Raw genomic sequence first — 21,421 nt, 5'->3', positions numbered from 1 at the left:
GTAAAAAAAAAAGTAGTCTTGTGGTTAATTGTCAGCATTTCCACATAAGAAACACTTGCAAGATGAGGGTAAAGGTTGCCTCTTAAGAAATTATGTAAAACAAACAACAAAAGAAAAAAAGGAAGTTGTACACTAAACCGTGTGAAAAAAATAAAATAAAATTCACTGTTGAAGCAGACTAGACTTTGGGAGGGATTTTGTGTTACGCAGGAAACATTATGTAGCACCTGGCCTTGTTACCTTCAGAGACTGCAGAATATTTAAGAAAAAAGACAAGTATAACAACAATGCTTTTAAGACATTCACTGTACATGTAGTTACATTTTTTATTATTATTTTATATATACAGCAAGGCCTGAATTTCTTCAAAAAACATCATCTATATACAAACACACAGACAACATTGCCATTGTATGTATATTCAGGCTCCAGAACTTCTAGGTACACATCATTTGTACCCTGGGAGCCTGGCCTTTCCTCTATTTTATTGGGCAAAGCACATTCATGGCACTCAAAATTCTTGTCAGTTCCAGAAGCTGGAATTTTATTTCACATATATACATTTTATTTTATGTATATTCTACTCAGGGTGACTACAGAGTAGCAGACCAATTAGGAGCGCATAGAGCAGCATAGTGACTGAGACATTGTTTTGCTGAATATAGTGTCTGATCTGGAGAATTTGAAGATTATGGTCTGCCCTTGAATTTGCAACTAATATTGTATAATGTCCAAATTCTCAGTTTTTACTATGGGCCTTAGACCAAAAAAGACACCAGGGAAATAAAAATAAAAGAACATAGTCATGAAGATGTAAAAGCAATGGCTTTTTCACCTACACTAATAGAACTGACCAAAACAAAATACTACTTTATGCCATAGAACATTAGCTGAATATTACATTTACTTTGCACAGAGACAGAGAATGACAAATTAAGAACATCTACTTCTTGAAACTGTAAAGAAGTAATATCAGTAATATTACTGATTAGATGATCAAATTAGTCATCAACTTGTTTTACAGTGGTGTTGAACTCAAGTTTGTGATGAGATCTGTACCTTTTACTATGTGATTTCACAGCTGAATATTTGAAACTTGGCCAAAATATTTCCCTAATAGGCTAACTATCCAGGAATACTTAGCGTCTTAAAACTTCCACTGTTTATGTACTTTTGTGTGTGTGTGTGTGTGTGTGTGTCATTTTTTAAAAATTATATTGCTGATAATAAAAGGAAACCACATTCTCCCTTGGTCTCAGCCATATGCTCCCAAAGGATCTCTTGCATTCTCTCTAGTAAATGTGTGTCTGTGAGATATGAATCAGTGATCTCATGACTTTGTAAGAACAATACTAGAAAAATTGTATATATTCTTGTATACTATCTAGTAGCATAGTTCTATTACACAGCTCTCACACATGAAAAAGTTGATTAAGTTAGCTACATCTTGGAACAAATCTACATAACATTTAGTTGTATTCCAAACTGCTGTTCCTCACTCCAAAACTTTTCCTTGTGCCTGCCACTCTAAAATGACTGTCATGGACTAAATATAAATGGAATATAACAAAAGTGGTTAAGCAAACATCATCAGTTAAGATCAGCACTGTTTCCCTATTTAGGACTTCCTCAACTGCTATAGCCACTCCTCTAAGATTTCATTAGTATAACTCCATCAGCTGTCTTGAAGAGTACCAGCTTCATTTTTGCAAGAAAATGTTTTTTCTCACAATTCTGCTGTTTTCCTGCTGTAAGCCAAGGACATATTTCTTACATATTGTGCATATTTCTAAATAAGAGCCATTGTTTCCAGCTGAAAGCCTTCTTCTCTTCTTCTAGTTCAAGTCTCTCAGCAGATTCAGAATGCAACTGCAGATGGCAGAGGTAGGTTCTTTTTTCTTTCTTCAGTTTTGGGATATGTGTTAAAATGAACTGTTCACAAAAAAAAAATGGTGGAAAGATTGAAAAATTTCAAAATCCTCCACGTAAAATTAAATCTTTTGCCCATCTGTGCATTGAGACTGTTTGCAAGTTTCAATACAAAGCTTTCTTTGCTGCCATACTTGTATGTACATTCAAAATTGCTTTAAGATGTTAAAATGTATTTTCTCCCTTTATAGGAGTCAGAATTTTTCTTAGTCATGACTTTTTTATTAACAATTTCTGTGAAAAGACAAGGCAAGTTTTTCTTAGAGGTATACTTGCATGATCTTAGAAACCAAACTGATTTGATAGACAATCAAAGCTCTGGCTGCTACTATTCAAAAGTCAGGAAAGATAAATTCAGTTTACTTATGTGACATTAATTCTGCCACAAGTAAAATACTGTTTTCACTTTTAGGTTCACATTCTACCACTCAAGTAGTTTGGCTGCTTTCTCATACAGAAAGGAAAAGTTACTTTCTCCTACGAGTAACACCCCATACTATTTCTTTTTTATGCTTCCATTATTTTCATTGCTGCTGTAGCTCAAAAGGTTTTCTTGTTGGTTCATCTAGATGCATCTGTTGGTTTTGTGTGTTTATGCTGTGTTTTATACGAAGGCATGCATTTTTCATCAAGTGTTTGAAGCTATATACTGATACTGAAAAATACAAAGTTGCATTGCCTGCTAGTGGAAGTAGTAAAAAAAAAATGAACATCTATTTCAACAGAAATAAGTATAGCCTAGTCCTCAACATATTCTGGGGGAAAAAAAATAAAAATAAAAAAATAAAAAAGGAGATTCTTGAACGATAGGTGCAATCAACTCACTCAGAAGTTTCTTCTTTCCAGAGGTACTTTCCAACCCCATTCTCACACCTGTTCATGGCACTTTGGAAGTAGTGATGAACCAGAACGTGAGCCTCTCCTGTCACTCAGATTCTGGTTCTCCACCTATCAAATACACACTGTTTAAATACAGTCAGAAGGTATCCACTTTAAATAGGATAGACTTGATGCCAGCTTTGTTCAACTTGACTATCAACTCTGCCAGTGATGTGGGTGAATACAAGTGCAAAGCTGAGAATAAAATCTATGGCAGAAGATACAGTAGAAGTCTCAATTTCACGCTTGAAGGTATGTCTTGCTGTATTACTTCTTGATACATTTAATTTTATTGGATACAAGGAAGAAATTTTTCACAATGAGAGTAATGAGACATTGGAACAGGTTGCCCAGAGAAGCTGTGGATGCCCCATCATTAGAAACGTTCAGCCAGGTTGGATGGGACTTTGAGAAACCTGATCTAGTGAAAGATGTCCCTGCCCATGGCAAGGGGGTTGAACTAGATTAACTTCAAGGGTCCCTTCCAAACTAAAACATTCTATGATTGTATAATTTTAGATTCACATAGCCATGCATTGGCTGATCCAATGCATCTGCAGCAGGGGGACTCAGCAATTTGTTTGCTGAAGGTGATGTTTTGTACTGCTGTGTGTGCCTGCCTTGGTTGAGCTGAACTTTACTGAAAACTGCTACTGTTCCCTCGGGAGTCAGCAGCACTGTTCTGATATGTCTCATTGAGCCCTCGATCCTTTATGCCCATCTTATTTGCCAGCATTGCTGATTAATTCAGTCTTGCTTTGGAGTTTGTCCTGCAATCAGCGATGCAGTCTATTCTGTTGTGTGTTTTTGTTGTTTGTTTGTTTATTTTCAGAGCCACTTTCCAAACCAGCGCTGAGCTCACCCACCTCTCAAGCAAAGAAAGGCCAAAATGCAACCCTGTCTTGTCTCTCAGAGAAAGGGTCTCTTCCTATCACATACACATTCTTCAAAGACAAACGGAGGATATCTCAACTAGTGAAGATGCAGAAGGAAGCAGCTGTTACTTTTGTACTTATCAATACCTCTAGTGACTTAGGAACCTATAAATGCAGAGCTGAAAATAGCTTTCGCAATAGTACAAAATACAGCAACAGTTTCAACTTTACGTTAGCAGGTATGCACGTGTCAAATAGTTTACTACTGTCAATAGACAGAGACAGAAACAAAGTTCAGAACATAGGAAGAATACAAGTATTTTAGCCAGAGACTTTATTCCTGCAATGTAATGCTCAAAATATGATTACAATAATAATAATGAGGTATTTTTAAATTCATGCAAAAAGAATTACTTTCAGCCTAGATAGCAGCAGTAGTTGAAGTGACCACGAAGGATGATTGTAAAAGACTCACTTTTACAAGACACTACTGGTCCAGCTTTCTCCACCTTGGGGAGATTCTAGCTTCATTTTTCTCTCTGGTTCTTATGAAAGGGACAGTCTATTGGCAGCAGCAAAATCCTTTCCTTCTGCTGTGGTGGTGTGCAATTCGCGTTCTCCTGAGCAGTTCTATTAACAACAGTTAATCCAGAAGCTGAAAGAAATGCAAAGTCATGATTCCATTTACAAATATGAAACAACATTTCTTCACATAAACACCTTTTTTTGTTGTTGTTTTATTTTGTTTTTGGCAGAGGAGAGTTGCAATTCTCAACCCCAGATCATTTTTCTTGGGCTAATCTTACTAGCGTTTGTGATAGGATTTGCTCTGGCAATTCGATTTTTCATCATTCCTTCATGTAAAGCAGGTAAGTTATTTGAATATCTATTTCATTTTCCATATATGCTAATTTATGTTCTCAGTACCTTCAAGTGTGCAAATATGTTACAAGTAGAATTACACTCTTGGTATTTTAGGATATTGTCAACTCTCCTTTTAACCAGCATCAGCAGCGAGACATTTACGAGGCAAGATTTCTGACCCGTGGTTTAAATGGCAGGCATGGTATGGGGAAGTAAAGTAATACCTAAATTAAGACAGAACTGTTGGAAGGAATTAGGCCTTTTTGTTCTTAGCAAAGAAAGAAAATTCTATTAAAAATGCCTTTGATTAAGGAGTAATTTTGACCATGAAAATAACATTTTTATGGAGCTCTTTATTTACCTCTAAGATAAATTGATTCATGTATGTATTTGTTGTGCAGGAAAATTTACATCTGCTGTGTCCTCAACTGGCCTTACTTCAACGGATAAAGTAGAAGAGTCAGAAAATTATGTCACATACACAGAGATTAGTAAGTTTGTGTTACTCCCCATATAGCCATGAAATTTACCTGAAGGAGTTTGGTGGAAGAATGTTGTTATACTATCTGCAGCCAACATGGGCCAATTCCTTTAGGCACTGCAGAAACAGCAGAAGGGGACAACTACTACCAGTCAGGAAGTAAACTAGTAGTACTCCTACTGACCATACCATTACAGATGCAATATTTGAAGTCCCTCGGTATCCATATTTGGCACCATCTGCCATGCAGCCAAAACCACAACTGCCTAAAGTTCCATACAAAAACCTACCGTAAACAGAAATAAAATGAATTGCATTTGGCAACTTACGGAAATGACAGGAATAGCCATTACAGAAGAAAAGAAAATTGGATAGACACTGCACCTCAGATTTACTTACTTGTTTACTAAAAGCCAAAAATGGGCTATACACAAGTTGTAGAAAAATAAAACTTAGGAAGCTCCTGCATTCTGTTCAACATTGTTCAGTACACGACGTTTCTTTATTCCATGTTTCTTAACTTTGAAAAGACACAAAATCAGTTCAAATAAATTATGAAGTAATTCTAGACAACAGTCAATGAAGCAACTGGTCTACATTAGAATGTACTACTTCCACTGTAAAAAATACACAGTAATGAAGACATTGCATTAAAATCACAATGCTATTACACTGTAATTTTCTAGATTTACCCTATGCATGACTGTCAGTATGCTTGGGGGTGCATGTGTTTGTATCTAACAGCAAAACTGTAACATTTCTTGTTTCTAAATACCCAAAAGGGAATCATTCCTTCCCAACAGATCCACCTTCCACTCACATACAGGACAAGTAGATATCTAGCTATGCTGCTCCATTAGCTCAGTGCTCTCTGCAGCTGTTCATGCCAAATTTCAATCAGCATTCTACCCACATAGCTTGCAATAACAATGAATATAGCTCTGATAATGCCCATAGGTGCTACAAAAAGCATGACAGATTTATATCCAACCCTGTATGTCGCTGCTTTATTTACATCATTAAAAAAATACAAAAAAATCAGTCTCTTGTAATTAATTGCTGTTTATCTTTAATACAGAGCCGATTCAAAAACAGGAGTGTGCAAATTTTTCTGTTAGTAGAAGAGAAGATGAAAAAGGTGAAAACCTCATTTTATAGTAGTGGGACATCCAGTATGCATAGATAAATTGGGGGGGGGGATTGGGGGGGGTGGTTGTGGGAAGTGGATAGTAACAGTTATATACTGAAATTGCTCACTTACTATGGAGAAATAAAAATAACTAAGACAAAAAAAAAAAGCCTATCATACTGTAACACAAAAGTTCAAAAGCTTAACTTTGCAACCATGCAGATTTTATTAGTCACCAAGCTGTGGATGGCTTATTAACTCTTCTATTATCTTTACTAAAAAAAGAACATTGCATTATTTTACTCTTTTAACAGAGAAGAGGGAAAGTCCTACAATCTATTCAAAGGTCGTCATCAGAGATGGAATACAAGGTAAGATCTCTTATGTGATTAATTTAAGTGCTTTTAAAGAATCTTTCAATCTTCAGATGTACATCAGCAGATGTACCATGTCTGCTGAGAGGTAGTAGAGAGAGTAGATACTAATTGCCTGGCCTAATTATTTTATAGACAGATCATATAGCTAGTTGTCTACTAGCAAGAAAAATCCCCAAGTAATAACCTCTAGGGACTTAAAATGGCTGGAATTATAAAGATCCAAACAGCCACCCTGTTAAATAAACAACAGCTCCTTGCTTTTTAAAAAAAATAATAATAAAATAAAAAAGCTCAATGGAGTCACTGTCAGGTTAAATCCTGCTGGACACAATGTACAGTCTGGCATCTTTAATAAATTATCCAAAGCTTTATCTATGATCCAAGCTCCTGTGCATTCAACAATTATCCTGGAACAGAAACTGGATTGTATAAATTAATCAAAAGACTTTAGTCAAGCACTACAAAAAGTTACTCCAACTTTGTTGCACTCCAAGGCACATGCTAGAGGATCCATATTTGACCTTTGGATCTCCTGTTACCTAGTGGCAAGCATGACAATTTCTCAGTTCACCACTCTCAAAGTATAGTAAAATTGAAGACAAGAAAGAAGTTATGGTTAGCCCTGCTGAAGAGACATGTTTGCCTCTTTCCTCTTTGCAAGGTAACCTGGACAACCTAGATGGTTTAGATTTGACAGAAAACAGATACATCACCAAGTTTTAGGAGAACTATTTCCAATGAAGTGCCTGTATCATTGACCCCAGAAGTCAGTTTCAGGCACAGAAATTTAAGAAATTCCTTTTATTAGACGAATTTAAGTTTACACATTTTTAGCTGATGTTACGTACTTAGTTAAGAAGTCTTTTAACCTAGATATGTGCATCATTTCCTTCATGGTGGTGTCTCTGCTTCTCAGCTGGACCACTCCATTCTCTAGAGTAGCATCAGTTATCAAGACCATGAAGAGAACACTCATCTCATCATATCTGCAAAGAAAAGATCACACCTATTACCACTTTTGATGTATGAAAAAAAAGAACAGATTAAGTTATGTACAAATGACAACAAGCTGCACATTTTTTTTTGCTACAATGCACCAAGTTGTGTGAAGACGCCCATTTTCTTATAGACATTCCTTGCTTTCCTAATTATTTTTCTTTAAATTATTAGGTCACTTTAGTACATAAAGTAAATGTTAGTATTCTGTTACAAGAGTATTTTCTGTAGAAGCAGAGTATAACTTTCTTCTGTTATTTAATAGCCAGACAATGTAGACTACTGCACATGAACCAATCAACATACATATTTTTTTTCTGGGGAAAGAAGAGATCCAAGATCCATAGATACAAGCAGTGATATGCTCAAAATTCACTCTTGATCAACAAATCATATATGAAGCCCTTAACTGGAATATAGGTTTTTATCTGCATGAATAACATCGCATACACCAATGGTAATCATTCCAGACGTGAAGAACTTTTAAGTTCAAGACTAGACACAGTGTGCTATCTGAAGCAGTACTTAAGAATGGAGCACAGAGCCAGTCAAAATGGTTTAAAACAGAACACAGCACAAAAATCAGGAAGACATGACATGGTTTTGCAAGTTTACTCATCTTAAGAAATTTATTTTCATAGAAGTGTCTATAAAAGGGATCTCACAGTTCCAGAGCAACAACAATAGAAAAAAGTGTGAAAGGCTTATACAATTCTTAAAACAAACTGTCATTTCTCTTCGTAATAAAATCTACTGAGTGAGTTTTTAGTTTAGGATGCATGCCTTCATTCACATGGTTACTGCACTCAATGACTTCTTACTGAAAGCAGGAATATTTTTGCTAGTCCACAGGAAGTCACCTTTCACCTTCATAGTTTTAACTTACAAAATACTGTTTCTTCTTACTTTGTATAAAGCTGTTCCAGGGATACCTGCGTGGTTTCAAGATAACCTGGCCATACGGAAATTCTATTTTCTGATAGTTCGTTGAACAATCCTTGACAAACCTGTGTTTAAACCAAATTTAAAAACAAAAGTATAAATAAAGATTTTGAGGGTTTGAAATTCTAGACAAAGAAACTATTCAAACTCCAGAACTTGTGTTATTAGCATTTCTAGTTGGTATTAATTTACTTGCTGAAATAAATCTCATATTTAAAAAAATATGCCAGTGTAAGTTTCTTCCCTTCTGTGGGGACTGGCTTAATGATTGACTTAAACAGAAACTTCTGAAATTCTGAAGATGGGACCCACATGTTATGATAACTATGAAAGATTAAGAATCAGAGGGATTTTGTTATTTGTTTTCCTTTAACATTTCATTGAACAAATTGAAACTTTATTAACAATACTAAAAGCAGTGTGTTAAAGCAGAGAAGACATCTACTTCCCCACTGTCTGTACTCCTTCAGCCATGCTTCACTCCTTCAAACTGCACAGTAGAAGCACCATGAAAACTGTATAACTGTGAGTCTCAGAGAACTGAAGTAGCAGCATGATTTTCACCAATGTTAACAGAGTGCCTGACATAACAGAAGGTCACATGGTAAATTAATGCTCAAAATTAAAACACTTTCTTACAACATACCTGTCGCAGCTCTGTTGTTGGGCCTTTCCCTACATCCAAGGCCACTTTGATAGGTGCTAGACAAGGATGAAGTTTAAGTACCTAATAATTTTAGAAAAAAAAAAATACTGTTTATTGTGAACATTTAAGCAGAACTCCAGAATATTAAAAGCCAGTGACCATTGTTGCTTATACTTCCCCCAGAGTTACCTTTCTGTGTGAATTTTTCTTTTTTGTTAACGGATTCTCAGCTAGCTGTAGTGAATCAAAGAGATATGCTAATACTCCTCGGTCCAGATTTCCACTCACAGACAGGACATGAGGAATAACATTCTTCCTTCCATCTCGGCCCTGATGAGGGGAGAAAAACGACACACACACAAAAACAAAACAAAACAAAACACAACCATGAAGAGATACTTCAAAGTCTGTGTCAACTGGCCTTTTGTTTACTCTAAATGTATAATGAGGTATTGAGCTCAAGCACCCTTCTTACTTTCAGACATATGTTAGAATCAGAGGTACATTTTAAAGTTACTAGCAATCTTGAAGTGTAACCATGACTAGATAAGTTTGTAACAATGGGGAAAATTATATAGTTCATTGCTAATTTTGAATAAATAACTCCATGAAAAAACTATTTCATCTCCTTTTGAAAATAAGATCTGCTAACGAAGGTCTGACAGCAGAATTATACAGACTTTACCACAGAAGAATAAGATAGTCATATGCTAAACAACCACATCTTCAAATAAATTATTCCTCTCATCTTTATAATAAAAAGATTCTCAATAAAGTAAGTTAAGGCTTACCAGTAATTTTGATCTATCCCCTGGATACATCTCTAACAGTTCAGTATCACCAAGGTTCTTCAGTGTTTCTATTGTTTCTTTTCCCCAAGGAAAGTTATAATGTAAGTTAAATCCTCTTCTTCCTTCTTCATCCTGAAAGTCACTGCTGCTGAAGTTAGATGGGCCTACTGCAAACTGAAAATTGAAGATATAAGAGGTGTTCCACTATTGCGCATGCTGTACTAACAAACCACATCTGTAAAGCCAGATGTAAAGTCTATAATTTGCAGCACATTTTTAAAAATAAATTACCACCCAAATCACTTCAATTGCTTCACAGCTCTTTGAGATCAAGTCATTTGTAAACACAGAACACTTGCCTTTCTGCAAGTCTGTTACAAACTACTTAATGGATTTTTCATAAACTTAAGTAGTTTTTTTGTTTCTTGCAAGAAATGCATGTATTTCAGTGACAAAAATTGGCAACATCAGCCAAAAACTTAACAGGGTATCTATTTCCTCTCTCTTTGAAAAATAAAGGGGCAGGCCAAGATTTGCCATCTGTACGCTGCTGTTACCTTTCTCCACCATTGCAGTCTCTGACGCAACCAGTAATCGAGCCACTGTCCTGCAGTTCTGGGAGAGCTAAACCATGCAAGCAAAGAGGTAGTCCTTTCGCCTATTCTTTAAACAATAGCAAGGTCAGCAAGTTAACTCCTTCAAAAACAACATGGAAAAAGCAAGAGACAGTATTCAAAAAAAATCCGAAGTTGAAACAATTGTACATAGTTTATTTAGGTACTATAAGGGATTAGTCGATCTTTATTAGTCTACCTTCTAAAGTTTTTGTTGTGTAGCTCACTTTCTGGAACAGAGTGAAAACATACTCCAACTTCAGCAAGGCCACAAGGCAGCCTCTTGTTCGCAAATTCTAAGCAGCTAACATATTGTGCCAAAACACCTGCCAAAAGACAAATAATTAATTTTAGTAGCCATATGCAAAACTTCAATTTTTTAATTATACTGAAAACAAATACAGCGTGTTAGCTTATCCACAAGAGGAAATGAAGGCAATGACAGTGATTGAAGATCACAATGCTACAGATAGTGTTTATATGCGCAATCTAATTAGCTTTCATGTTTTGCAGACATCAGCTCAGCAGCTCATGCACAGCCCGTACCTCCGGGTACTTTGGCAACCGTGACTTTAGCGGGCCTATCCCCTAATTACAGGGCAAAGTGTCAAGTGCACATTTGGACGTTTACGCTGCTCAGGTGCTTAAGAAGGCCACGCTCTCGCAGCGTGCAGACCGGACCTTCCCAGCGCACTGACACAACGGGAGGACGAGTTAAGGCCGGCAGCTGGCCTGCAGGGTGCACGGAGCCCCGAGAGCCGCCTCACCCTGGCGCTAGCGGGGCTGTGCCGCGGGCCGTACCGGGCAGCAGCGTCTCCCGGAGCGTCCCTGCGCTCCCCAGCGCTTCTTCCAGGGCGGGCCCGGCCGGCTCCTGGACAACCCGGCGCAGCGTCTCCGAGCTCAGCAGCCGCAGGGCATCGCGGGCCTGCAGGGCGCCGGCGGAGGGGCTGCCGTGGAGCGGGGAATCCACGGCGAACACCTGCTCCCTGCGGGCCAGCGCCGAGTGCCACCACTGCGCCGCCAGGTTGCCCCGCAGCGCCGCGCCCAGCGGCCCGAAGCCCGGGTAGCAGCCGCTGAGGTAGGAGCGCCAGGACCGCGGCTCCGCGCCGCCCCGCAGGAAGCGCCGCCGCCGGCACAGCTCCAGCAGCTGCCGCTGCTCCTCCTCCTCGTTCTCCTCCTCCTCCTCCTCGCCGCCGGCCGCCACGTAGGGCCGCCTCAGCGCCGGCCGCCTCAAGCGAAGCGCGCTTCCACAGCGGGCCGCCCGGCATCCGCCCAGCGCCATCTTCCCGCCCCGCGCCTCCCTCACGGCCTGGGGGGGGGGCGGGGCGCGGCGAGCATTGCGCATGCGCGCTGGGTGCCGTGGTTCTCTCCTGCTTCCCGCTCAGTGCCTGCCGCCGCCGCCATTTTGTGCCCTTGGGCTCAGCCGCAGCCCTGCCCGCCGGGATCCCGGCTCCGGACCGGGCCCTTCCCCCTGCGGACGCGGCTCGGCGCCCCTCAGCGAGGGCAGGCTCCGATCGCCATGGGGCGGGAAGAAACCCCTAGGGATCTGTCCTTGACACGCGAAGCGCTTTGTAGCTGCCCAGGGAGATTTCTAGGGAAAAAGCCAAACGCGGATTGCTTGAGAACAGCTACATCTTGTTGTGTGTGGTCTGAGGCAACATACGAGCTTTCTAACAAGAGTTAAAGCTGCAGATGTGAAATGTAATACTACTGCAGTATATTCAGCTAGCGGCATGGAGGGGGCAAACTTTCGCTGCTAGCATAGCAAAAGCTTGCAGCTAGCAGCCTAGCCCAACAGCAGAGCAATGGAAATTTCCATACATGCTTAATCACGATTTTGTACCAGTGCCAGAAGGTGGAGCTTAAAGAGGAGATATCGCTCTGTGCTGGCTGCAATGAAAAAATTCATGCATGTTAAATCCCTAGGAGCTGGGATTATCTCAACCTCCGCTCTTTAACATACACCCAAGTCCCAAATGGCAGAGAAGGAACAGACTGAGAATTGAAAAAGACAAGGCGTTAGTAGGCCAGTGGGGCAGCTGGCTGAGCTGCCAATCCTGGGAGAAAGGAATGCCCTGTTAAAGCCTGCTACCCTGACCCAGTGCAGAAAATCCTGCTAGATATAACTTCATTTCTCATGCAAGCCCACAACAATGCAGCCCTAGTTCCAAGTTTATTTAGTATTTCATTTTCATTTTATGTGCAAATGTTAAGGGGAGAGATTTCCTTACAGCAAGGCACTTCCTTGGGGGCAGGTTTCCCCTACCCCATATCCCTTTTTCAACACCAGAAGATATAAAACTAGAGGCCTGTTTTTCACAGGATAGTGATATCCTTATCGGATAGAAAAATCTCAGAAATGGTTTTAGATGTGGCTCAGTCCAGTAAGATAGTCAGAACTTGGAAATATTTCATCCATGTCTGATTCTGTCGGAGTCCACCAGGAATCTACCAACCTTTAAAAAAACAGTATCAGAAATATTACTAGGTGGCATCTCTCCCACTTTTCAACCAGTGTTACTTTTAAACATAACTGTTTCATTTTAACACATTTAGTGCTATCCCCCTTCTAAAGGGGAAAAGAGCCTATTTTTTTCCTTCCACCATAGTTGATTTAGCTTTGCAAAGTTAATTAAGATTCTTTCTACATTACTAACTATAGCTTTAGGTTTACTGTAGTATTATGGGACTTGTATTATGGAAGCTCTCATCGCAACAACAAATGATCACAGAAAGTACTATCAAGTAATGAAATTCCACAAAGAAACATTTAAGAAAATGGATTATGGATTAGAGTGTAGTTAAGAATAGCACAAGCTTAGCCTCAGAGGAAAGTCATCAAGAGCAAAGCACAGTCAAAAGAAAATGGAAGTTCAAGAGACTTGAAGTCACGGACTTGGATTCACAATAACCCAGATAGAATCTTGCCCTGATTTTTACAGGCAGTTAAGCAGGGTAGTTAATGCGTTAAGTGGTAGTTAAGCATTAAGTTTAAAACTAATCAGTTATCAGTAAGTGGAAAGAGGGAACTGAAGATCAGTATTAAGTGGAAGTTTAAGCTACTGTACATGAAAGCATTAAGCACTTTAAACTAGGATCGAGGCTTTTTTGCTTGTTGCCAGATAGGCTCCTAATCAAGGAAATGCTCTAGAAGGGTTGCCCACTGAGCACGGGCAATGCATTGAGATGAGTCATTAGCTGCATGTACAAATATTGATAAAGATTCATCATCTTCACTGACGAACAGCCCATTTCCCTCCCCCCACTTTAATAAAGAAATCACTGCTCAATACCAGTTTAAGTATAACTTGAAATTTTAATGCTAGGATCTTCCCATTTCTCTGAAGCTCATAGTAAGCCTGCATGCTAACTCACAAGGCTTGACAGCTGTAGACACATTACACTCAAGCCTAGTCTGCACATATGCAACAGTTACAGTGCTGCAAAAAAGCTTCCTACACTTGTAGCAGAAGCTCATTAGCAACACCACTTCAGCAGAGTTTTGGTTAGCAAGACTCCTAGCTATACCATTACTCCAATGGATCTTTTCCAAAAACTGGCCCTATGCTAATGAGACAGGAAGAGTACTGTTTCTGACTTATTTAGAAGCCAGCTTTAAACTTCTTCCCCATCAAATAGAGCCTGCCATGCTAAGCAATCTAGCCCAATCAAGGCAAGGCTGGTTTTTATATAAGCTTAAATGTTTAATCAGACACAGTTGAGAAACCTTTCTAGAATTTAATATAAAAACATTTGACATTCCATTAATGTAAAGTTGTGCACATGTTGAGAAAATTGCCATCTGAAAGAAAATTCGGTCTTCAAATATCTTTATTGGAAGGCCATGCACTGCCTTCTGTTACTGTATTTCAAATCACTGTACATTTACTTTGAAAACACTGTCTGCATTTTCTAGTACAAAAAACTAAAAATTGTTTCAGGAATGTAGAGAAATATTCAACTTAAATAGCGAAAAAGTGCACCATAATTACTGCTGCACTGCAGTCATTTCTGCGTTTCCCATTTCTTAAATAACTATCCTGTTCTGATAACACACAATATAAAGAGCAATTATGAAAAAAACTGAGACATTTAAATACACTAAGTTATTGAGAATAACTTGCTGGCATTGGGTAACCTATCATAGGAGCAGCACCAGTGGCAGGATATGCATACTGCTGTTGGTTCATGCCATTGTGCATATTTGCAATGTTACTTCCATACTGCTGGTCATAGCCATTCTGGTAAGCTCCCGCAGGGTTACCAGCCCTGAAGCCAGCTTGCATGCCTGCAGCTGCAAAACCATTTCCAAAAGGAGTTCCGTTACTGAAACTTTGGGCAGTGTAGGCCCCGTTTTGAGCTTTTGCTCCAAAGTCTCTCTTTCCTAGTGCACCATAGGTTCTCTCAAAATTCTCCCTCTCTCTAAAACTACTAAATCCACCCCTTTTGCCCGCAGAATATCTGTCACGTCGGTCACCTCGGGAACGACCTATTAAAGAGACAAGACATAGTTATATATGCATATATACACACATACGATAGAAACTACATTTCATGTACCACCCCATGAGTTCAGCTAGTAATGATCTTTTACTTTCTGCCCCAACAAGGCAAGTCTACTAGAAAGCTTTCCAGTTACTAACTGGACGCCAGTTAGGCACATTGTATTATATGAAGACACGTTAAGATTCCCTTCTCTAACCATTGTGGAATCCATACACTCTACGCCTGTAACATGAGCAGCAGCATGAAGGAAAAAAGCACAAGAAAAAAAGGTCACTAAAAGATGCTCCACAGCATATGGAACACCGTGGGGGCAGGCAGTTTTGTTGTTGCTAGTCAGGTCACCATAACTGCCAAATAAGCTACCTTCCATATCCATTTTTGGGGAGGCTGGAAGCATAAATTGAGCTTCCAGTTTGTTCTGGGAAGAAAGCTATGCACCATGGCTACCAGCAGCACTTACCTGAACCTCTGTCTTCAATCAACTGAAGCAATTTGGGGTTGATGGCTTGATTAGCCTCCCGAAGCACAGAGATGAGGTCATTTACTTGCTTAATATTGTTAGGAGTAAAGAATGTGTATGCTGTGCCTGTTTTGGTACTGCGGGCAGTTCGTCCAATTCGGTGGATATAGTCCTCTGAGGAGTTAGGGTAGTCATAATTGATGACAAATTTCACATCTTCCACATCTGTAAAGCGTTGCAGTGTGGCAAAAAGCGAGGTACAAAGTTTTGCACACCACAACAGCCAAATCGAAGATAAACGTTAGACAATAGCACTTTAAATGAAATAATGGCTGCAAAGAACAGTGTTAGAGTTATCCATTTCTGCATGAATATTGTGGAAGAGAAAGTTATGCACACTCCGTCTGTTCCCGTCTTATCACCCACCCTGTGATCCAAAACCTTACCATAAAGGAGTATGCATTTGCTTGTCATTCCCAACTCAAGAGTCCCCTTTACAAATCATCAAGTGACATCTGAATGCTTCTTGCAGTAGGGCCACTAAAGCTCACAGCAGCCTCTTCATGTGCTCATTTGAGGACCTTAGAGTAAAAACATACAAGGTCCTTCACATACACACTCATCAGAAGCTCAAAAAAAAGGGCCACACTGCTCGTCTTGCCAAGACCTTTGAACTGCAGCTGCAAGAAAAACATACCTGTCCCCCAAAAGTCACCAAGTTGTTTTTATGCACTGTGTCTCGTCTAGGCAAGCGCTTCCAAGAAGCCAGGGTTCACTTGAGAATGTGTCTCTCTCTCTGGCAGGTCTCGACATGACGACTACATATAGGTGGAGGAACTTCGACTTTCAAAGGCATTTAGAAAAGCCATTGCTTTCCTGCCCCACTTGCTAAAGTGAGAGGTGGACTTTTTCTCAGATTTCATGTGCCAGTACTCACCAATTTGTACAAGGCTTAGTACATTTTAAAGCTGCTCTCTCCATTTCATGGTTGAAAAAAAAATTTCATTGAACATTGTAATTATTTTCTTCGACATTTCAGCAAACTCACTGAAATTCAAAGACCCACAGATCACAGCAGACAGTATGCACAAAACTAACAGTACTGCACCATGGCAAATCATGCAAAGCATGGAGAGAAGAGAAATACCAGGGCAAAGTGAACTGTGAATGAGACTGCTTATTTCATGAGAGAACAGTTTATGGGGTAGTAGTTTAAAGGATGATCTTTGCCTTTTGAAGATTACTGGCACACAATGCTCTCAGCTTTCACCTCTCTATTTGACTGGAAGCAGCCAGCCGATCATTTCCACTAGTCCTCCATCCCCCTCGAGTCCTCCGATTGTCATGCCTAGGCCTTGCCACAAAGACTGCACCTTTATGTGAAGAAAACTTAGAAAAATGCAGAGGTTAAAGAAAGCAATAGACTTTCTTTAAATAACTTTGGGCAACTGGCATTACGAGTTTTACTAACCTAGACCTCTGGATGCAACATCTGTAGCAATCAGGATTGGTGCTTTTCCATGTTTGAACTCTGTAACAAAAGCAACTCTCATCAGTTTCTTCATGTATCAAGTAACTGATAAAAGACTTACCAAAATTGCTTAAGAACTTACCATTTAGAACCCAGTCTCGTTCCTGCTGACTTTTATCACCATGAATACCCATTGCTGGCCACCTGAAAATACAGAAGTTCATCAGCTTCAAAACGTTCTTTGAGTACTTCCATTAGTCAGTTACCAGCAAATTCTAAACAGCTACTAGATTTAATATCTCAGCTGACACTTGGTGCAGTGTCAGTTTTGACACCATAGTTTTAAGCGGTCACTCATGAAGTATCTAGAGCACGTTCAGCCTACTGGGGTGGCTCGCTGAATTTCAAGCTACTATTTAGACTTACCCATCTCTCCTCATTTTTCTGGTAAGATCATCACACCGTCTTTTGGTTTCCACAAAAACTATTGTTTTGTTTTCCTTCTCACTCATGATTTCTTCCATCAGACGAATAAGCCTGTCATGAAGAGATGGTAGTTAGAGCTTTCATTACTTACACTATACAATCATCACTTTGCTGTCAGCTTTGCCAGCCTCATTTTCAACATTGAGTTTTCTTAGGGGTATCAGACTTGTCAAAAAATCCACTGAGACAAGTTCACCTCAGTTGATATGTAAGCTAAAATTAACCATTTTAATAAAAAACCTGCTGAATGTTCAGCCACCACCGACTACTTACTTGTCATCTTTCTCTACATCATGGCACACATCAACAATCTGAAGAATGTTGTGGTTTGCACTCAGTTCCAATGCACCGATGTTGATGTGTACATATTCTTTCAAGAAGTCTTCAGCCAGCTGCCTTACTTCCTTTGGCCATGTGGCACTCCACATCAGAGTTTGCCTGTCAGGCTAGAGAAAGAGACTGTATCAGTACAAAATTAACACAGTTCAGTGAAATGCCCAATGAAGTCTATCCAGACAAATCTGAGTTAACTGTGATATCTTTGTTTTAATTAACAGTGGCATTTTTTTCTGGAATACCAGGTACCACTTATACTCACTCTTATCTGATCCACAATTTTTCTGATCTGAGGTTCAAATCCCATGTCAAGCATCCGGTCAGCTTCATCAAGAACAAGGTAAGTACACCTCCTGAGATTGGTCTTTCCGGCTTCTAAGAAGTCTATAAGTCTTCCAGGTGTTGCAATGCAAATTTCCACACCTAAAAAACAAACAGTAAGTCAGCTGAAATAATTTTCACAGTGAAAGTTTCACAGTTTTCACAAGATGCATCAAAACTTATCCATACCTCTTTCTAAGTCACGAATTTGTGGTCCCTTTGGAGCACCTCCATAAATACATGTAGACTTCAAGCGGCATGCTCTGCTGTATTCAGCGGCTACTTGCTGCACTTGTTGAGCCAGTTCACGAGTTGGTGCCAGCACAAGACACTGGAAGTAAGATGCCCAGCTTTTAGTTCCATATTTACTTGGAGTTTCTAGTCTTATGCAAGCTTTAAATCAGGACATTATATAGCACTTTATTGCCAGAATGACTAGAGCTGAATAGCCCAAACAAGCAAAAATAAGTTAAGTAGAATCACAATTACCAAACAACCACACATCTTAGGTGGGAAGATACCCAAAACTCACAAGCTTCCAGTGAAAAGCAATTTCCAAAGTGGGACATCTAGCCCTGTCCTATACAGCTTTACAGAATCAAATTAAAGCTTATGGAATGTTCCTGGGAGGACACCAAAACATGGAACCCTTTTATTCAGAGAAACACTAGTGAAGCTATGCACTTTCATGAGCATGGATAATTGGACTGCAAAAAATTCAATTTTTCTAGCAATTATGTTCCTCTTTCATTTAGAAATACTCACAATAGGTCCATCTCCTCGCTCTAGGAATGGCTGATGATTTATATGCACAATAGCAGGCAACAAGTACTGTTTGGAAGAAAAGAAAATGTCCATTACAGTCTCTTCCCAGGATTGTTCAAGCCTGCTGTACACCAGGCTGTATTTCCACTGCTGAAACCTAGCAATACTCCATACTGGTGGAAACTTACAGACAGCGTTTTCCCTGATCCAGTCTGTGCAACTCCAACCATATCCAATCCACTCAAGGCAACAGGCCATCCCTGTGCTTGGATAGCAGTTGGTTCAGTGAAGTTCTGCCTCTGAATCACTTCCATAACATTTGCTTCAAGAGAAAATTAAGATTTATTAACTCATGCTTTGTTAATCAAGCCTGGAAAAAAAAACACAGTATGGCTTTCTTCACTTACCAGGAAAGTTGGCTTCATAGAAGTTTATTATTGGTTTTGGACAGTTATGGCCCCTAACTGTGACTTCTTTGCTTGACCTGTACTGCTCAACCTCTTGCTGCAAAAGAAAAATCCCATTACTGGAAATAAGCCTTGATACCAAAGTTACTTAAGTTTACACACACCCCCAAGCCTACTGGGCCCCATGACCCTCAGCATGTTTGTACTTATTTGTTTACTTTTGCATGAGTTGGATAGAGTACATACCACAGTACGTCTAACTACATCAGGATGTTCTTGATAGAAGTTCTTTTCAAATTTGGGCAGTTCATCTAAATTCCATTTCTTTTTGGTAAGTTTTTCCCCAGGGTTTCCAAATTTCTTCCCAGAAAGAGGTCCACCTCTACTTCCTCCAAACCGAGGTGCTCCAAACCTAAAAAAGAACATAACATAATGTAAAAACCGAAAGAAACTTACTGGTCCTCTTCTTCCTCCTCCACAACTTAACTGTTATCTTTGTAATCTGCCCTGTGACTTTACAATTCAGATTTATCAACCTCATCTACGTGATACTAAAACTTCCAAAACTTACTAAAGTTGTGGATGCCATAATCTGCTTATCTTTCTAGTCAAAAAGCTATGGTAACATGTTACCCTGCAGTCTTCGTAAGATGAAGTTACAAGGCCTACTTGCAATTTGCAAAATAAGAACATTAACACATCTGTATTATTCCATGATCAAAATGGTTTCCTACCCAAGTAACACTCCTATTGTATCAGCCTGCAGAAAGTGGGCAGGGTCTGTTACAAAACCTTGGGACAACTTTCCCATAAGCATTTTTTCCATGTATTTTAAAGGACAGACTTCTCTCTGTAAGCAAACTTTATGAGACCACACATTTTCTGTTTACATTTTAGGTCAGGTCCCTCTGTTCTGAAAAGGCTTATCTCGAAAGGCTGCTCTGGCATCTCTAAGGCGCAGCTTGATGCGAAGCAAAGCCGCGTGTTGAGGAGCGCTAAACCGGATCCAAGCACGGGGCTCCCTCCCCTGCCCTGACGGCTCCCCAATTTTTGCGAACTGGGAGCGATCCTTCCACACTACACAGCGCTCCCAGAGGGGACCGGGCTGAGTGGCCGCTGCTTCCTGCCAGCGCTGTTTCCTTTGTCTCTCATTTCTGTCTACGCCACATTTTCCAGCCGCTGCCATTTTAGAGTCGGAGCTGGGCGGGGGGAGGAGGAGGAGGAACAAAGGCAGCAGCAGCAGCCGGCATTTTGATTTCCCCTCAGTCACCGCATGGCGGGGCCGGCCATTAACATCCGCTTACACAACACAAAGCGGGAGCCGGCCGGCTTCTGCCAGCGGCCGCCAGAGCCGCCGTCCCCCGCGAGGGGAGGCAGGGAGGAAGCAGGAACCGCCCTACCCTCGGCTCCCCGAGCCCCCGCCGTCGGCGGAGAGCCCGGCCAACCCACTGACCCACAAACCTCGGCCGGCCCCCCCCCGAGGAGGGGGGGGGGCTTGCGGGACGGAGCCCTGCGGGGCCCGCCCGTGCTGGGGGCACGTCCCCGAGGGGCCTCGGGCCCCCCACAGTGCGCCCCCCTCCCCGGTACGCGTCCAGGGCTGCGCTGAGGCGCCCGGAGCGAGCCCCGCGGCCAGCCTCGCACGGAGCCCGCCCCTAGCGGCGCTCAGGGTCTCTCCTAGGGCCGCTCCCCCTCCCCCGGCTGCCCGCTGCGAAGCTCCAGAAACTTCGAGGCGGAGAAAGCTGAGGGGAAAAGGGCTGCGGGGCCCAGCCCCCGGGACTCGCCGCCATTTTAGGCGGCTTCGCAGCCAACCCCCGCGGTCGGGCTCAAGAGTCCGGACGCTGGCGGCGGCTAGCGCCGGCCGGGCCCCCGGACTCACCCTCTGTCCCTGTCGCTGGAATACCCGGGCATGGCGATGGTGGCGGTGGGCGAGGCGGTCCCGGTGACTACAGAGGGCGGCCGAGCGGCACGGCAGGATCCGACGCCGTTGTCTGGGGCCACTGACTGTGGGGCGCCTCGCCGCCCGGATGCCGGTTATATAGCGGCCGCCGCAAAGGCTACCGGGAGCCGGCGCGTGACGCAGGCGCAGAACCCGCCCCTCCTGTTATGTAAGCGGCCCCTGCCGGCCGCAGTCCCCGCCCCCTCCCCT

At 41.3% G+C, this 21,421-nt stretch overlaps 3 protein-coding genes across 8 annotated transcripts; 1 reads left to right on the top strand and 2 right to left on the bottom strand.

The window, feature by feature from the left end:
* The first annotated feature begins 26 nt into the window (after window positions 1-26).
* Window positions 27-8,430, top strand: MILR1 (mast cell immunoglobulin like receptor 1). Of its 2 annotated transcripts, none has more exons than XM_080561170.1 (9): window positions 27-1,750; window positions 1,840-1,884; window positions 2,776-3,060; window positions 3,641-3,922; window positions 4,439-4,552; window positions 4,949-5,038; window positions 6,107-6,166; window positions 6,472-6,528; window positions 7,796-8,430. In XM_080561170.1, exons 1-9 carry the CDS (start codon window positions 1,717-1,719, stop codon window positions 7,888-7,890), a joined length of 1,062 nt encoding a protein of 353 aa, XP_080417296.1. In that variant the 5' UTR covers window positions 27-1,716; the 3' UTR covers window positions 7,891-8,430. The 2 variants fall into 2 exon arrangements, with proteins under 2 accessions (XP_080417296.1, XP_080417297.1); XM_080561171.1 differs by lacking the exon at window positions 7,796-8,430 and adding an exon at window positions 7,451-7,517 and having other exon boundaries at window positions 29-1,750.
* POLG2 (DNA polymerase gamma 2, accessory subunit) lies at window positions 3,996-13,663 on the bottom strand. 4 transcript variants are annotated; one of them, XR_013940714.1, is made up of 10 exons: window positions 11,325-13,663; window positions 10,723-10,849; window positions 10,467-10,572; window positions 9,910-10,083; window positions 9,308-9,448; window positions 9,119-9,199; window positions 8,437-8,537; window positions 7,383-7,520; window positions 5,428-5,548; window positions 3,996-5,314 (listed from the first exon to the last, which is right to left on the bottom strand). XR_013940714.1 is itself a non-coding variant. In XM_080561167.1 (9 exons), the coding sequence occupies exons 1-9, from the start codon at window positions 11,866-11,868 to the stop codon at window positions 5,545-5,547; spliced, it is 1,416 nt and encodes a 471-aa protein (XP_080417293.1). In that variant the 5' UTR covers window positions 11,869-13,663; the 3' UTR covers window positions 3,996-5,544. The 4 variants fall into 4 exon arrangements, 2 of the variants coding, with proteins under 2 accessions (XP_080417293.1, XP_080417292.1); XR_013940715.1 differs by having other exon boundaries at window positions 3,996-4,338; XM_080561167.1 differs by having other exon boundaries at window positions 3,996-5,548.
* A 156-nt stretch (window positions 13,664-13,819) lies between these two features.
* DDX5 (DEAD-box helicase 5) lies at window positions 13,820-21,330 on the bottom strand. 2 transcript variants are annotated; one of them, XM_080561158.1, is made up of 13 exons: window positions 21,176-21,330; window positions 19,522-19,687; window positions 19,276-19,372; window positions 19,057-19,190; window positions 18,869-18,934; window positions 18,293-18,434; window positions 18,045-18,205; window positions 17,720-17,892; window positions 17,387-17,497; window positions 17,103-17,164; window positions 16,961-17,020; window positions 15,490-15,714; window positions 13,820-15,012 (listed from the first exon to the last, which is right to left on the bottom strand). In XM_080561158.1, exons 1-13 carry the CDS (start codon window positions 21,181-21,183, stop codon window positions 14,630-14,632), a joined length of 1,788 nt encoding a protein of 595 aa, XP_080417284.1. In that variant the 5' UTR covers window positions 21,184-21,330; the 3' UTR covers window positions 13,820-14,629. The 2 variants fall into 2 exon arrangements, with proteins under 2 accessions (XP_080417284.1, XP_080417283.1); XM_080561157.1 differs by having other exon boundaries at window positions 21,152-21,308.
* Window positions 21,331-21,421: the final 91 nt, after the last annotated feature.

The sequence above is a fragment of the Anser brachyrhynchus genome (assembly GCF_964034855.1).
Source record: "Anser brachyrhynchus genome assembly, chromosome: 18".
NCBI lineage: Eukaryota > Metazoa > Chordata > Aves > Anseriformes > Anatidae > Anser > Anser brachyrhynchus.
The sequence above is the reverse complement of the archived record's forward strand: the minus strand, read 5'-3'. Positions and strand labels throughout refer to the sequence as shown.